General features: G+C 43.5%; 1 protein-coding gene across 2 annotated transcripts in view; it reads right to left on the bottom strand.

Annotated features, from left to right (window-relative positions):
- Positions 1-18178, bottom strand: part of LOC145432274 (NACHT, LRR and PYD domains-containing protein 3-like) — a 75425-nt gene extending 57247 nt beyond the window's left edge. Inside the window, exons 1-4 of one of the 2 annotated variants that reach the window (XM_080309013.1) lie at positions 17903-18178; positions 17631-17672; positions 13586-15383; positions 4770-4943 (exon numbers count right to left, since the gene is read on the bottom strand). In XM_080309013.1, the coding sequence (XP_080165139.1) occupies positions 4770-4943; positions 13586-15383; positions 17631-17672; positions 17903-18170 (2282 nt within the window). In that variant the 5' untranslated portion in view covers positions 18171-18178. The remainder of the gene's footprint in view (positions 1-4769; positions 4944-13585; positions 15384-17630; positions 17673-17902) is intronic. The other variant, XM_080309010.1, reaches the window with a different exon arrangement.
- Positions 18179-18542: the final 364 nt, after the last annotated feature.

The raw sequence follows: 18542 nt of genomic DNA, 5'->3' as shown, positions 1-18542 counted from the left end.
GTTCTGTTGATCTTATGTGCTGCACAATAATGTTTAATATTTAGTATTTACTGTCATATTCCCATATATCATTGTGATGTTGTTTATTCTATTACTCTTGTTCTCTTCTGCTTGTTTTCTTTTTTCTTTCTCAGCAGGTGATCCAGGTGATTGATATATGCATTTTTTTTTCTGCCCGTTCTGTTGGTTTTTGTCTTTTGCCCTTCTCCCCTGTCCCTCTTCTCAGCTGTTTCTCTTTCCCTCTTTCTTTCTCCCCTTCTTTCCCCCAGTCAAGTCTGTCCCGTATTCAGTAAGTGAAAATAAAATAAACAATAAAAGGTGAATCAAACGGACCATTATGGCAAGGCTGGGATGGTCAATTTGGTAAAGTAAATCCGTTGGGCATCTTTCTTTGCCTTTAGACAATAATTCTGATGGCAAAAGAGCCAAACGGGACAGGCAAAAAATAATAATAATAATAATTGTTACTGAATGTGTGGAAGCTCCACCATAGCCACCACCAAACAACTGAGTTATTTTTACACATCTGCCAGCATCTGGCCAATCCACCACCTTTCATTGTTTATACCATTACGGAAAAAAAAATAAAAGAAATAAAACATCGGCCCATAAAAACGAAAAATTGGCCAGTGGGCCGATGGCCAGTCCAGCTACGGCTGCATATGTGTTTAGTAGTAATTTGTTTATGTAGAGGGCTAGCAAAAAAAAACATTTCTGAGGGCGTCGTCATCTTGGAATCCCGACTTCTCTGACGAGGCTAACACGCCGTTTATTTGAGTAAACATCATTCCCAGGTCTGTGTTCCTATTTCCGAGGTAAGTCAAACGCAACACACAAAATACAGTATCTCCAAAAGTTGATTCTGTTCATCTGGACGTAGCGTTTTGTGGGAGAAACGTTTCGTCACTCATCCAAGTGACTTCTTCAGTCTCAGCTGACTGCAGGTTTCCCCAATCTTATAAACAGTACATTTGCATAATGACTGAAACCAGCCCACTGATGAACAATGGGCTGGGGGGTCAGTTCCTTAATCATTCTCATGACCATTGATCAACAACCACTGACCAAAATCCACTGATCAACAACCACTGATCAATGGCCATGAGTCCCATTCACAGAGAGTTGGGGAATGGCTGCAATCACAGCATTGTAAGATGGTGACAGATGTACCCTTAGGCCCCCTCCTCGATTCAGAGATGGTCTTTCCCTTTTCACTTAAATGGCCTCCTTGACTCCGCGGTCAAACCAGCGTTCTTCCCTGTCCAAGATGTGCACATCCTTATCCTTGAAAGAGTGAAAGAGTGGCCTGTACATGTAAATAGACTGCAGAGTCCTGGCCTGACGAAGTAGCTCTTCTATGTTGTGCCATCTGCTTCGCCAGAGGTTGTTTGGTTTCCCCGCTGTATAAATCCTGTCAATCCTCCTGCACTTAACAGCGTACACTATGTTACTCTGTTTGTGTCGGGGACCCGATCCTTGGGCTGGACCAGTTTTTGGTGCAGCATGTTTTGGGGTTTAAAAACCACAGAAACCCATGGTTTAGAAAAAATGCGTCTCACCTGCTCTGATTCTCCTGACACATATGGGATCACTAGAGGTTTTCGCTTTGGCAGCAGTTGTCCTTCTCTCCTGGATCGGCTGGAGGACCACCGTACCCAGCATAAAGGCACGGTGTTGTCCACACAGAAGTTGATGTAATCCGTAAGGCAGTCTGTGATGCTGATTAGGTCATCCTGCAGAGGTTGTCCCACACAGTAGAACGGAAACAGTCCCTCAGGGCCCCTTCAGGCCCTTTTTTTACTGTGCGTTTCACAACTGGTTCTCTGTGTACCAGCGGTTTATACACAGGCTGGAGATGAGCCAGGTTGTAATCCAAGCCCCCAGGGGAGAGAGAGGTGATGAGCTGTGGGCCTCCTTGGTCTTGGCATACAGTAAGTCCAATGTTTTATTGTTTCTGGTGTGGTAGGTGACATACTGGGTGAAGGTGGGGAGAGTGGAGGACAGGGAGATGTGATTAAAGTACTCAGAGATCAGGAAAAGGGCCTGAGGGTGCTGTGTTTGGAGTCTGCTGGTTACAGTGTGCAGGACCTCACAGGCTGCTGCAGCGCTAGCAGAGGGCGGAACATACACAGCTATCACAATAACGTGTGTAAACTCTCGCGGTAGTTAGTACAGTCTCATGCTAACCGCTAGCAGCTCAGTGTCCTTACAGCATAGCGTCTCTTTGATAGATAAATGCTCAGAGTTACACCATCGATTGTTCACAAACACAGCCAGACCCCCTCCTCTCTTTTTACCAATCTCCATTGTTCTGTTGGCCTGGATCAGATTGAAACCATCCATGTTTATGTGAGTCCGGAGTTAGCGCAGTTAGCCACGACTCTGTGAAGCACATCACGCTGCACTCCCTGTAGCTCCTCTGATGTTGGGTTAGAGCCGCCAGCTCATCCACTTTATTGGGGAGAGATCTCACATTCCCCAACAGATGGAATGGCTGTCCAGTACCTCCTAACCTTACTGCAATGCCCGATCCCAGCCAGAGTACCGTGGGGGGATGTTCGCTCACTCGGCGGTAGGAAGAACAGCGGAGGCCCCGAGGGCTAACAGACGATCCCTGCTGTAAACAATGGGAGATCAGACCTCCATGTGCTCTCTGGACACAGATGCCGTAAAAAATGTAATAAAAACACGATTGTCAATAAAAATCTGAGCTCCATTGTGGGGGACAGCATCCCACAATAGAAAAATAAAAAAAAGAAACACAAGAACAGCAAAAAAAAAAGTATATTAAAGAGAAAAAAAAAGACTGTCAGGTCGGAGCTGCTGATACTGGCTGCCAGCTCGTAGCGGCACCAGAAGTTTAAAAAATAAAAATAAAAAAATAAAGAGAGGGTTTTCAGGAAACACTGTTAAAAGTTCAGTTTCTACGCCATATGTTAAAACATGATCTAGAACAGCGGTCCCCAACCCCCGGGCCTCGGACCGGTACCGGTCCGTGAGTCGTTTGGTACCGGGCCGCGAGAGTTGAGGCCTCAGGTGTGAAATGTATGGTTTTCAGGGTTTTTATCAGTTTTCAGTGTTATTTTGTTATCGTTTTTATCGTTAACTCGGTTTTCCTGGGTCTTTTCACGTGTGTTATGAATAAATTTTCTTTTTTCGGTACCGGTACTAGTTTTATTTTGTTGTATTTATCCGCGACACCTTAAAGGCCGGCCCGTGAAAATATTGTCGGGCATAAACCGGTCTGTGGCGCAAAAAAGGTTGGAGACCGCTGCTCTAGAATGTTATTAAAGTAGGTGGGTTCTTTTACATTTTCAGAGAAGCCAATTGAGTTTAATAACAGGTTAAATGATGTGTTGCGGCTGAGCTGAGCACTAAATCAGACAGAAACTCTGTGTAAGGCCCAGGTGGATGGTAGATGATAACAAATAACACTGGTTTTTGAGTCTTTATGCAGGTCTGACCAGAGGGTAAAACCTGTTTGCCATGGTGATGGGCGAGGAGGCATCTCCACATAAGGAGATAAGCCTGCAGAAGAAGAAACCTGAGCCAAATAGGGACAACTGTTAGTTTGCAGTCACCATGTTAACATGCACTTGTTGTTTTTGTAACAACTTCTGGCACATATTAAATAATTATCCCTTTGGAACACAACAACAGTTGCCCAATTTTGTGTTGTTGTGGTTTTATACAGCTGGCAAAGCTAAATCTGACCACTTGATAAATCTGAACAAGAAAATAACATAAATCAGAGTCTGATATATGAACAAACAGCTCTATAAAAATGAATACTGACAGGAAACTGAAGCTTTTATTGATGGAAGTGTTGCAGACGTGAAGCCGTATTCTCACAGAATCCAATTACAATGTAAATTTAAGAAATAAGACTTTAAAAATATGTTCTCTAAAATTACAGATAATTTAATACAAATGAAAAACAAAACAAGCTACCAAACAAATAAACTATGAACCAATCTCTCTCCACACAGGTAAACATTATGGTTGAAATAAATTTAAATCATAAGTTTCCTGAAATATGGACATGGAGATGATTAGATAGTATAGAATATTAATTTTAATTACGACCATTTAGACACCATACCATTTAATTTTGACACAGTTTTCTTCCCACGGAAGAAACAAGGAAAGTGACCACCCCACTGAAGTGACCAGAACCATTAAACTGGGGAAAGTTGGCAAAAAAAAAAACCACATGGACATAGCATCAAGGTCATCTGATCAATCTAGCACCCCGGGAGGAGCCAATGTGTCAGCACTGGGAACCCCACAGTGTTGGTAAGAAGGGAATTACTGGCCATAGATTGAAACTTTACACCAAAAATGCAGATAAAAATGGCCACAATAAATATCTGAACCAGTCAATGTGGAAAAAGAGCTCAACGTGATCAGTGCTCACAAACTCCTCAAATTCAATATATGGATTGTAGCAAAATCTGAATTATCTATTAATGTATTGTGAGGGGAGCAGGCCTCTTGTTGGCTATACTGACTGCTGTGGAACAAATGGCCTGCTCATCAGTGTGTCAAACAAACCCTTCCACAGAAAACATGAATCGAACAATACTTTTCTTTTACCAATTAAACGAAATAACTGTAACTGTAAAAAATCTTCAGACAGTAATTAAGAATCTCCCAAGCTATCCAAAGATAATGAAAAGGTTACTTGACAAATCTAAAAAGCTCAGTTGTTTATGGAAAATATCATTCAGACTTTAAATGATCAGCAGTGGAAGCATTTGGATCCTGACCTGAGTGTTTCCAGTGTACAATGTGGACTCTGCAGTGCAGCAGACAGAAACTTTGCTCCTGAGACCTGTAGGTTATTGTTACTGAGGTCCAGCTCTTTCAGACAAGAGGACACAGAGTTGAGAACTGAGGACAGAGCCTCACAGCTTCTCTCTGAGAGGTTGCAGTGACTCAGTCTGAAAAAAACAAAAACACAAATTAAATTATATCAGTTAAATGAAACCATTTAAAAAAAATGCAATACAATTAATGGTTAACTAAGATAAGATAAGATAAGATAAGATAAGATAAGATAAGATAACCTTTATTAGTCCCACAGGTGGGAAATTTGTTTTGTTACAGCAAAAGTGCAAAGTTATGTAGCAGAAATTAGGAAACACTGGAATGCAATAAAATACAATAGAATAAAATAAAATAAAATAAAATACTATATACAATAGAATAAAATAGAATAGAATAATATATACAATAGAATAAAATAGAAATACAAATACTATATACAACTGAGTAGGAAAATACAAAAATACAACTTCGTCAGAAGAAGAATTGCACATATAGCAGTCTTATTGCACATGTGTGGGTTTGTGTTTTTGATCAGCTGCAAAAGTCTTTGTTGTGGAGTCTGACAGCAGTGGGGAGGAAAGACCTGCGAAATCTCTCCGTCCGTAGCTTGCCATCACCAGTGTGTGAATGTGTGTGTGAATGGGTGGATAACTGGATATGTAAAGCGCTTTGGGGTCCTTAGGGACTAGTAAAGCGCTATATAAATACAGGCCATTTTACACCGTGGGTGCCGCAGTCTCCCACTGAAGGAGCTGTTCAGTGCTGTCAGAGTCTCATGCATGGGGTGGGAGATGTTGTCCAACAGGGATGACAGCTTAGCCACCATTCTCCTGTCACTCACTACCTCCACTGGGTCCAGAGGGCATTCCAGAACAGAGCTGGCCCTTCGGATCAGCCTGTTCAGTCTCTTCCTGTCCCGCCCCAGCAGACCACACCATAGAAGACGGCTGAGGCCACCACAGAGTCATAGAAGGTCTTCAGGAGTGGGCCCTCCACTCCAAACGACCTGAGTCTCCGCAGCAGGTACAGCTAAATAGCTTAATCAAAACACAACTGTCCTTCTATATCAGCACTTACTCCATGTAAGCTCCAACTGCTGCACCTTCTGACATGAAAACAAACTGTAAATCTAGTAGAAAGGTCATTTCTGGCCCATGATTGGAAATGTAATCTTCTCAGATCTATTTAATAAGGAGGCTGGCCTCAGCCGGACCCAGGTAACCCCCCCAATATATAACTACTTCAGGTAATAAGCACGTTCTGGAGGAATTTTGATACACCCTTATAGCATTGCTACAGTTAATAAACATACTGAATCCTTGAGGCAAACAATATAGAACATGTAGTGTCACTGGCTAGTCATCCTCTGGAGACAGTCCTAGACCAGGGAAAAACAGTCAAAAATACAAGACATCTTGTCGCTTAACCTGGTAGTATAGAAGATCAAACCCAAAGCCTCCCATGGGCAGCGTTGATGTAGGTTGAGTGGAACAGAACAAGTAAGCATCCCTTATGAACAGAACAATCACAACACATCTATCTTGTATGCAACCACCCCTCAGTCAACAATGAGCTTGTCTGTATGATAACGGTTAGTCCACCTGGTACCATTCCAACCATCAGTGATCCTGGGGCACTGGCGGGGTCTCAAATGATAGCGCGCCACCTTGGCCAGTTGAGATGCAGAGACACCCTTAGAGGGGTGTCCGGCTGTGCCGTCATCCACCGGATTCAAGAATGAGGGCTGAACCCACGCTCCAGTCTCATCTGGCCTCTCGTGGACTGGAGCCCACTGTCCTGAAGGTGGTGTGGAGTCCCAGGCATAAAAAGGGGCACAACACGTTCACATCTCCCGCATCTTCACCGGTGTCAAACTTGGCTAACCTCCCCCAGCTTCTGAGTAACCTGGTGGGGGGCTGTGAACAGGGGCACCAGCTTCTCAATGAAGCTAGATTGGGCATCTGAGTAATGATGAGTTTTGACTTTGACCAAGTCACCGATTACATAGGTCATCGGCCGGCGCCTCAGGTAAATGGCCTGTATTTGTATAGCGCTTTTCTAGTCCCTAAGGACCCCAAAGCGCTTTACACAACCTGTCATCCACCCATTCACACACACTGGTGATGGCAGCTACATTGTAGCCACAGCCACCCTGGGGCGCACTGACAGAGGCGAGGCTGCCGGACACTGGCGCCACCGGGCCCTCTGACCACCACCAGTAGGCAACGGGTGAAGCGTCTTGCCCAAGGACACAACGACCAAGACTGTCGGAGCCGGGGCTCGAACCGTCAACCTTCCGATTACAAGGCGAACTCCCAACTCTTGAGCCACGATCGCCCCCCCAGGTCATAGTAGCATTTCTGCCTAGCATGGCTGTGAGCCAGTGTCTGCCTGGCTCAATCATGGGCCTCCTGCAGTGAAGCTTTAAGGGTCTCTGGATAGGGGATGGGGGTCTCCTTGCTTTCCACAGAGGGCCTTGAAAGCAGGTCAAGTGGTGTCCCCAGCTCGCTGCCATATAACATCATAGCAGGGCTGAGTCCTGTACTCTCATGGGGGGCCGAGCGCAATGTGAAACAGATTTGGGACATGAACTTATCCCATGAAGTGTGTTTATCATCCACATACACACGAATAGCTGTTTTGAGAATTCTGTTCATTTTTTCAGTCCGAAATAAGGTACCTAGGGGCCCTGTGTCTAGCGAACACTTCACTAACAAACTTACTAGCTGCCACTTGAGCAGTTCTATCCTGAACAGCACACACCTTGATCCACCTGGAGAAGTAGTCCACAAAGACCAGTATGTAAGAGTTGCCAGAAGCGGTGCGAGGCAGTGGTCCGACAAAATCGTTTTGGGCCTGGGTAATAGAGCATGCCGTCGTTGACCACCAAGGACAGTGGATATACGGACGGGGGGACAACTCCAGGTCTCGGAGCTTCTGACCCGTGTCTGCGTCATTCAACTGCCGCTGCCTGAGTTGTGCTCGGTCCTCCAAAAAAATGATACCCATTTTTTTGGAGGACCGTACTTATGATACCCTTGTATCATAAGTACAAGGGTTCATGCCCCAGATAACAGCATGTTCTGGCAGGATTTCAATAGGGGGACCCTCAGACTCAAGCAGGGGGTTGTGAGACAGACCATCTGGCACCCTGGTGTGCACCCTTGCTTTAAGTACAACGGTGAAGTCAAAGTCCGGCAGAGGCCGAAAGGGAGCACACGAAACTGAAACATCCTGTGAAACACAGGCCGTTTTGGGGTGCGAGTCCTCTGAGAGTAGCACCTGCCAGTAACCTCTCGGATCCAATGTCGAAATGAATCGACCTCTTGCCAGGAAGTTGAGAAAATCGTTGACTCGTGGTAAGGGGTATGAGTCCTTACGCATCACCTGGTTCAGCCCCCTAAAGTCCACACAGAACCATGGGTCTGAGCCCAGCCTGTTAACAATCATGACAGGCGAGGCGCAGGGACTTTTGGAGGGTTCGATTTTTACGTCTTCCAGCATTTTCTAAACCTGTTCTTCAATTTGTTGTTTTTTGCTGGGGAGGTGCGCTACAGGGGTTAATAGGCTTTGCATCTCCCATGTCGATCGGATGCTCCGTTAAGGACATGCGACCCAAATGGCCGTCAAACATATCGCTAAATTGCTCGAGGAGGTCAACCAATGATTCTCTCTCACAATCTGCTAGGTTTGCCTCTGGAGCTTTAGCCTCCAGCAAACAGTTTGAATCCTGTTGGGATACAAATTGTTCACCTGAATGCCTTTGACTCGCACAGCAGACAAGGACGCCCCCCTTGTCAAGGGTGGCGTTGAATGCCACTGAGTTGAAGTTAACTTTAGCTTTCAGTGGAGTATTCCAGTGCGCTCTAGACTCCACATCTTCCACGTACCCAACAATGCCTTGCACTACCTGGGGGGCATCATGTGGGTGAGGCATATTTTGCAAATGGGGGAAGGGTTGCCTCAGTGAAATATCCTCCCTCCTCTGGGGTTTCCTGACTGCCGGCCAGCTACACGAGCTGCTGGTAGTCACTGGAGCCCCTCTGCATCGGCTGGCCCTAGGGCTGATGATGGCAGGACTGGGTTGCTGGGAGGCTGGCCTGGGTGTGGCAGCACCTCATTCTCTTAGGGGCAACCCAGATGCAACTTGGGCACGTACGCGTGGTAACCCATTTCCCATTTCACAAGCCTCTCACTTCTGCACTTCTCGTACTTCGTAGTACGCGCCGTACGTAGTGCGCGAACTGCGTGTACTCCGAAGCATGCGGTTGCTGGATTGGGACACAGCCCATGTGTCTGCGTGGGATGCCATTTCAAGTCTGTGGCCGAAACTACTCTCTCCGAACAAGAGTTATGGCAAAGTGGAAAGAGTGTTTACACAGTGTCAATATCAGTCAGATGCCGAGTGTCTGTGCACACTGTGATGCCTTAATGTCTCACACAAAATAATACGTCCCTCTGAATGAACACCAAGTCAAACTCACTGTGGCTTTAGCATTAGTATTAGCACCGCTGATCTCATAACAGTACAATATTACTGCGCTGGCAGTCCCATGGACCATACAGTTACTCATGGAGTACTCTTCTTCAGCAGGCGAGCGTTTCAGCCAGTGGGTCGGCATTCTCCCCTGCCTGCGAATATCACTGAAATTGCGAGGTGTTAGCTCCATCACAGCATCCTATCAGCTTGGTCATTGTGGACAGACAAAAAAAGAGAGAAAAAAAAAGACGCCACTTCCCGATGTTTCGCTCGCAGAAAAATGGAGGTTAGCCGGACAACTCGGAGGCCAGTCAGTTAGATAGAACAACAGACCTTTAACAAGACCATGCAAGCCAGGTGTCCAAGGCTCTGCCCTATTTGTACATACATGTGCCAGGGTTAGGTAGCCTGTTACAATGGTATGGTCTCTCTAAACCAGGGGTAGGCAACCTTTCTGATGACGAGTGCCATCTGAAATTTCCTCAGAAGTCAATGTGCCATATGATTGCATTAGCAATAAATTTAATAACGCTCTATATGAACAGTTACACACTATATAGAACCACTTTATAGAATTATATTTGTTTGCAGATGTTGGCAGCTATCAGCGAATAGTTATCAGCTATTCTGAAACAAAAAAAAGACACTTTTTATCCATAACAAGAACTTCATAACAGCAAATGAACTGTACAACAGAAAATGCACATTCTATTTATGGTCTCCTCACAACAATGATAAGAAAAATAAACTGAGCCAATATGGCATGTTTGTTAATACACATGTTAATCTGATCTCTGGTCTCCCACTCAGAGACTCAGGTCTCCGAGTGTCCAGCATTCAGAGGCTACCTGAGGACTCATGTGAGAGAGAATCTGCTCACACAGACATGTAGAGCCAAATACTGTCAATAAGGCCTCTGCAATGTTCTGAAGACAGTTAACCTTGTCAGGTAGTGACGTCCAGCAGGTGAACATGCAGCTCCATGAACACAAACAGCTGTGGATTCCAGCTGTTTCGATGTTTCATTAACTGGCATTAACTCAGTCAGTTAATGAGAGACAAATCCAGCTGCTCATTAAAGCTTTCTGGTTTGATCATAAACATTGGTCCAAACACCTGAAAGTCCCAAAAACGCATTGTGAATTCTGTCTCGAGTCTACGGATGTATCCGTGTATTTCCGTGGTGCTGATGCTGCGCTGAGCGGACAGCTGCTGAAGCTTTTGAAATTTCAGAATGTGGAAAGCTAGCAACGTCCCTCTCATCGGTAGGCCAAGTTATTTTTAGCCAATTACAAGCTGAATCTGGTAGTTGGGGTTAATAGCTAAGATACCGTCATTAAAAAGCGGCACAACTAATGTGTGTATGCGAGCTAATCTGCGATGTGCACCGCTGGCGCGGCCATTTATTTTTTAATGCACATTCTCAGATTAATTCACTGCGTGTCGTGCCCGGGCTGGACTGGGAAAAGAAATCAGCCCGGGCATTGTGAATAGAGACCGGCCCACCAGGTATTAAAGCCATAAAGCCTTTGAATGAAAACAAACGCTGTTGACAGTGATGTACAGTCTTGTTGGTATATGTATGATTTCTATACATTTTACGTCAGATAAAAACTTTGGTTGTAACCTTCAGATAATTATTTAATAATAGCGAGACATTTTAAATGAGAATAAGAAAGTATTTCTTTGTGCCCCCCTCTCCCTGTTAATGCCCTACCTGCCTCCCTGGCAAAACTTTGATAGACCCGCCCCTGCACAGTTACCAGCTGTCAGCTGCTTAGAAAAGGATCCTGGTGTTATTTGTCTCTCAGAAACAGTTCATAACTTCAACTCATTCATGTCACCTAAAAGGTAAACCTGTTTCTCCATCACCTGTTCAGCTCTGATGGTTCAGTAAGGACATCTCCTGGTTTCATCTTCATGTTTCCCTCTCACCACATATCCAAACCGACATCATGACCAGCAGCTTTACAGTTGTGGCTCCAGCAAACATCAGCTGATACTAGAAATTAATATTAAATAAATTCTACCAACAGCTGATCAAGCTTAAACGTGCTGCTGTTGTTTAGTGCGACAGCCGCCTGTTTCCGCATTCTGGCGCAAAATGGGCGATAAATAAACAAGAGAGAAAAGCCGATCAGCTGATCATTGATCAGTTTCATGATTGAAGTAGCAACAGGAGAGGGAGGGGGAGAGAATGAGAGAAGAAGAGGCAGCTGCGCAGCAAAGACAGAATAACTCCAGCTTTGTGTCTTTTTCCATTCTAAGTCCGGGACAAACTGTTCTCCTTTTCACCTCAACACGAAACGCGTAATATTTTCTCTGAATACGGGACGATTCCGTCTTTTGACATTTGGCAACGCTACTAACTAACCTTATGAATAAAATAAAGTTCACTATCAGTAACATCATAGCACCCACCCAGCTGTATAGAAACTCCGTCATGCTAGCTAGTACGCAGTACAAGTTATTGTAAGGTAAAAAGTCTGCAAAACAAAAATAAACTCCACCTAAACTTGGTTTAGATGTTTCCCAGACAGACTGCAGGTCATAACTTTTTACCTGAAGTTCAGTTCACCTGACACTCGGACCGGCGGCCGCCTCGGGGCTCTCCTCTTGCTTCCCCTTTCCCTCATCCACCTGCTGGCCTCTGCTAATGTTACTGAATCTGTGGAAGCTACGCCATAGCCACTACCAAACAACTGAGTTATTTTTTACACACTGGCCACATCTGGCCAATCCACCGTCGACCCCTGCTCTCAACAGATGCATGGAGAGCAGCATACTCGGATGTAATGGCTGCGGCTGCACTCACACTAGGAGACTCTCCAACTACTACAATGATAGGCCGACGCCCCCCTATGTTATACCATAATAAGGGTTGTTACAAAGTCAGGTAAAAAAAAAAAAAAAAAAAAATTACTTATCATCAGCCAACAAGGGGGAAAAACAGTGAGCTTGAATGGTCTTCTTGCCCAAGGAGTCCTTGGGCAAGAATGGCTATCAATGTAGTGCAACCAAGGCCATCATAAAGGACAGCTATCATTGTACAGGCCATCCAAGTTGATCTTTAACTTTTCATTAGGATGCCACTTTAAAAATCATCTAGATTGGATCTAGAAAACAATTTAGGTCCAATTTAGGTCCAATTTAGGTTCTGACCTTTAGGTCAGAACAAAAAGAGAGCTGTTGTGTGTGTCCAAGGGGAACAGGAAGAATACATACATGATAGATATGCAACACACAGAGGAAAACTCTGCCCATCATGTCTTTCATAGGCTGTTAGGAAAAGAGATGAGAAGGTTTGCTTTAGACTAGGTCGCAGTTTATCATCAAAGGCTGACAAACAGGCACCATGCTGCCAATAAATGGTTTGAAGTCTGACTTGGGTTTTTTTGTTGTTGTTATTGGTTTTCTTTTGTTTGTTTTTTTAATCAAGATCAAATTTTATGGCAACCATAGCAGAGATGACCAGGGAAGGTGTGCTTAAAGGGGAAGTGGCTAAAACAGCTCATTTTAGATTGAAGATTAACTGATGTGCTGCACCAAAGTCTGTACCAACATTATGACAACCCCCGCTTGGCAACAGTGTGAAAGAAAAACTTGAAGAAAAGCACGTTCAGGGAGGGACAACCATCTGCTGCAACCAGTTTGGAGTGAGGGAAGAGAGCAGGCCAAAAACAACAAAGAAACAAAAAACCACACTGTGGAAGACCGAGGCAGAGTTTAGTAATCAGTTCAATTCAACAATGGAGCATGAACACATGGAAAGTGGAGACAGGTGGGTGAAGAAGTAATGCTCAGTACATCCTGGGAAATGCCCAGAAATCTAAGCTTAAAAAAATGTAACTAGGGATGTTTCTATAGCTAAAATGATTCACTGAGTAATTCAAAGAACTTGATTATAAAACATTCTCAGTGAAAATGCTTTGTTTAATGCATGAGCCACCATGCATGTAAAAGCGAGTGTTTCACCAACATTTGTGACTGAAAACAGACCAGCAGTATCTAGGAGCATGCATGTGAATATAAAGTATTACAACATTAGCAAATGCAGCCCCCCAGTTTTTAAAAAAAGACTGATAACACTACAGCCGCAGTAATGACCAAAGTTTTTGGTTGATTCAGTGTCTTGAGTACACCGAGTTTTTGAGCCATCAAAGAGGTTAAAGTTATACTGGAGAAATTCCAAAAAGAGAATTCATATGACGACAGAAAGCCTGGTGAAATAAATTGCTGACACAGTTGGATGTTAAAAACTACAAATGTACTCACAGAGCTTTGTTGGAGGCTTTGACCACTGGCAGCAGCCTCAGAAGAGCCTCCTCTGAAGCAGAGTATTTCTTCAGGTCAAACACATCCAGATCTTTTTCTGATGACAGTAAGATGAAGACCAGAGCTGACCACTGAGCAGGAGACAGTTCATCTGTGGAGAGACTTCCTGATCTCAGGGACTGTTGGATCTCCTCCACTAGAGAACGATCATTCAGTTCATTCAGACAGTGGAGCAGATTGATGCTTTTCTCTGCAGACAGATTCTCACTGAGCTTCTCCTTGATGTACTCGACTGTTTCCGGATTGGTCTGTGAGCTACTTCCTGTCTGTGTCAGCAGACCTCGTACGAGAGTCTGATTGGTCTGCAGTGAAAGACCCAGGAGGAAGCGGAGGAACAAGTCCAGGTGCCCATTTGGACTCTGTAAGGCCTTGTTCACAGCAGTCTGGTGGAGAGATTTTAAACTCTTTGTCTTTTTAAAGAATTTAGACCACGGTGTTGCTTGTTGTTCTTCCAGCAGGTTGACTCCAGAGTTGATGAAGGTCAGATGGACATGAAGAGCAGCCAGAAACTCCTGAACACTCAGATGGATGAAGCAGAACACCTTGTCCTGGTACAGTCCGCTCTCCTCTTTAAAGATCTGTGTGAACACTCCTGAGTACACTGAGGCTGCTCTGATATCGATGCCACACTCTGTCAGGTCTGATTCATAGAAGATCAGGTTTCCTTTCTGCAGCTGATCAAAAGCCAGTTTTCCCAGAGACTCCATCATCTTCCTGCTCTCTGGACTCCAGTGTGGATCTGTCTCAGCTCCTCCATCATACTTGACCCTCTTCACTTTGGCCTGAACCACCAGGAAGTGGATGTACATCTCAGTCAGGGTCTTGGGCAGCTGTCCTCCCTCTCTGGTTTCCAGCACATCCTCCAGAACTGTAGCAGTGATCCAGCAGAAGACTGGGATGTGGCACATGATGTGGAGGCTTTGTGATGTCTTGATGTGGGAGATGATGCTGCTGGCCTGCTCCTCATCTCTGAATCTCTTCCTGAAGTACTCCTCCTTCTGTGGGTCAGTGAACCCTCTGACCTCTGTCACCATGCCAACACAGTCAGGAGGGATCTGATTGGCTGCTGCAGGTCGTGTGGTTATCCAGAGGCGAGCAGAGGGAAGCAGTTTCCCCCTGATGAGGTTTATCAGCAGCACATCCACTGAGGTGGACTTTCTAGGGTCAGTTAGGATTGTAGTTTTGTGGAAGTCCAGAGGAAGTCGACACTCATCCAGACCATCAAAGATGAACACAACCTGGAAGTCTTCAAAGCTGCAGATTCCTGCTTGTTTGGTTTCAATAAAGAAGTGATGAACAAGTCCCACCAAGCTGAACTTTTCCTCTTTCAGCACATTCAGCTCTCTGAAAGTGAATGGAAATATGAACTGGATGTCCTGGTTGGCTTTGTCTTCAGCCCAGTCCAGGCTGTATTTCTGTGTTAAGACTGTTTTCCCAATGCCAGCCACTCCCTTTGTCAGCACTGTTCTGATTGGTTCATCTCTTCCAGGTGAGACTTTAAAGATGTCTTCTTGTCTGATTGTTGTTTCTGGTCTGTCTGGTTTCCTGGATGCTGTTTCAATCTGTCTGACCTCGTGTTCATCATTGACCTCTGCAGTCCCTCCCTCTGTGATGTAGAGCTCTGTGTAGATCTGATTCAGAAGGGTTGGGTTTCCTGCTTTAGCGATGCCCTCAAACACACACTGGAACTGCTCTTCCAGGTTAGACTTTAATTTAAGTCGACAGTTTTGAAGAGCCTCTGAATTTGAAACAGGAGATAAGATGATTGGCCAATTGCGGTTTATAGTGTAAATAACTTCATTTATTTGCCTATTTTAATTGAATCTCATGAGATATTTAGGATTTTTTTAAAATAGTCCACTGAATCCCAGCATGTCTTTTCCCCACAATGAAATGTTTGAACAATAATACCTCAGACCATTAAAAATAAAAGCCTAAAAGCCTAATTTTAACTACTCTTTCTTCACGTAAAAAGGAGAAAGGATCTGTGAGTACTGTCTAGTTAAAATATATATATTCTTTATTTAATTTTTAATTTTTTTTTTAAATTCATTCCTGTAAAGTTTATGTAAATAATGGAATGAAAGAAAAAAGAAGATAAAAAAAATAAAATCAGGTTTTATGACATTTTTGAGAAATCCTAAAAAAAATAGATTTTTAATCAGTTTTATTTACATAACGCAAAATCACAGCAACATTCATCTCAAGGTGCTTTACATTGTGAGGTAAAGACTCTACAATAATAAAGAGAAAACCCAAACATTCAAAGATCTTCTATGAGAAAAGGACTTGGTGACAGTGGTCTGATCATTTTAGTTTGGAAAACATGATTGGTAATTAATCTTTTACATAGTGTCTTTTTTTTCATATTGTAAACTACTTTCTGCTTAGTCAGTGGGAAATTGGAGGTGTAGCATTTATTTATTAAGAATTTTAAGGTGTGTCAACTTAACTTTTTGATGAACTGGCATAGCCATGTTTAAGCTGTCTCAGTCTCACATTCTACATCTCAAGGTGTCTAATGTTTAGTCACTCCTTGGCCTCATTCAGTTATTATTAATGTAGCAGATTCATAGACTTGGAGACTGTTCTGCACCAGACTGATATAGGACTGCTTTCTGCCAACATCTCTAAAGTTAGAAATATCCTGTCTCAGAGTGACGCTGAAAAACTAGTTCATGCATTTATTACTTCCAGGCTGGACGACTGTAATTCATTATTATCAGGAAGTCCTAAAAACTCCCTGAAAAGCCTTCAGCTGATCCAAAATGCTGCAGCAAGAGTCCTGACAGGGACTAGAAAGAGAGAGCAGATTTCTCCTGTTTTGGCTTCCTGTTAAATCCAGAATTCAAAATCCTGCTGCTCACATACAAGGTCTTAAATAATCAGGCCCCATCTTATCTTAATGACCTTGTAGTACCATATCACCCTATTAGAGCACTTGGCTCTCGCTCTGCAGGCCTACTTGTTGTTCCTAGAGTATTTAAAAGTAGAATGGGAGGCAGAGCCTTCAGTTTTCAGGCCCCTCTTCTGTGGAACCAGCTTCCAGTTTGGATTCAGGAGACAGACACTATCTCTACTTTCAAGATTAGGCTTCAAACTTTCCTTTTTGCTAAAGCATATAGTTAGGGCTGGACCAGGTGACCCTGAATCCTCCCTTAGTTATGCTGCAATAGGTGTAGGCTGCTGGGGATTCCCATGATGCACTGGGTGTTTCTTCTTTGTCTTCTTCTTCTCCTCTCCTTGTTTATACAGCACACAGCTGTTATAAATCTCTGGCCCTCTTCCACAGCATGTCTGCCTGTTAAAGGGGAGTTTTTTCTTCCCACTGTTCAAAGGGGGCTGTCTCATTGTTAAGCTTTTCTCTGCACTATTGCAGCGTCTCTGCATTATAACATGAGGCACCTTGAGGTGACAAAAGACAGCTGGATTTTATGTGAATTCCAATCAGGTTTTAGACTTTAATGGACATTTTTTTTCTGGTTATTAATTATTGACTTACTTTGATAATTTTAAACTAATAACATCCTGCACAGCACAGTTAAAATATTGAATATCTTTAGTTCATTCATATCACAAATTAATAAAACATTTCTAAAAACTCCAGTTTAAAATGTAAAAGCCATTTAAAACCATGAAGAGTGAAGGTCTAAATGTATTATAAGCATGATAACTGTGACTATTTCTGAGTGCAAACATGCTAGATGTTTTTCTAGATTTCTTATAAACTGCTATGAGCCATCCTCACATCTCATGTAAAGCTGTGTAACCATGTCCTCTGTTTTAATGTTGTTTGCTGTTACATGCAGAAACTAAAGTTAGACATTATTAAACCAAACAACCATTGGAGCTCTGACTTTAATCATACATACACTGAGGCTACAGCGATACCACATGGAAATAATCAGAGCTCTGACTGGTCAGCTCAGGCTTCATGTGTTTCTGCCATATTGACGTCTCTACAGACAAACACACGAATTCTTACCTTCTGATAATCGCGATGAAGCTTCCTGGGCTGAGGGACTTCCTGTTGGAGGAAAGTGCACCTTGAATCATGAACTGCTCTCTTTAAAAATGAAAGCCTACCTGGCTTCAAAATCATGTAAATGTAACATTTGTACTAAAGAGTTAAATTAGAAAGACACAAAACTAAAAAGTCAGACTAAAACAGTTTAATACCTTCATAAAATAAATTGTGACAATGCCTTGTCTGCATACTGCACCGAGTGTTTAATGTTTCTTTTTCCTCTGACTGACCTTCATTCATCTTCTTTAAAATCAACCTTGTCGCCTCCATCACACGGTCAGTAGTATATGTCTCCACCATAAGATCCACTGTTCTTGTTCTGCTTGCTTTCTCCAGACGGCTCTTTTTGATGGTTGTGAAATCACCTCCAGGTCCTTTCTCCAGATAAAAGTGGAAACGTTCCAGCTCCTCTTCTCCCAAATCATCCAGCATATCCAGCAGCTGCTCCTGAAAAGACTTCTCCATCTTTGATCTGTAAAACATGAGAACATGTCTCATCACATCTACTTTTTACTTATTTAGTATATTTCACAGCAGATTACATTTTCAATCTGGATTATGGGAAAACCATCACATACTGCAGAGGTTCCCAAAGTGGAGGGCCAGAGCCATATTTTCAAGCCAAAGACTAGAAAATATGGTGAAGCAAATCTTCCCTTTGGCTTCACCTGCACAGGTGCTGAGGTAGGTCTCCCTGCAGGATTGGTTTTCCCTGCGTTGGGAGCAGCGCTGGGCTCTTCAAATCACAGACAAACAGGATCCCACAGCTGTTTATGTTTTTAAACCCATTTTGCACAGAGAGGCATTTTTTGATTTGATTGCAATGTTGAATATTATTACACAGGAAAAAAAACAACTACACGTAAAATA

This window comes from Astatotilapia calliptera, chromosome 2 (assembly GCF_964374335.1).
Source record: "Astatotilapia calliptera chromosome 2, fAstCal68.1, whole genome shotgun sequence".
Classification (NCBI taxonomy): domain Eukaryota; kingdom Metazoa; phylum Chordata; class Actinopteri; order Cichliformes; family Cichlidae; genus Astatotilapia; species Astatotilapia calliptera.
Note: the sequence above shows the minus strand (reverse complement) of the source record. Positions and strands in the feature narration are given on the sequence as shown.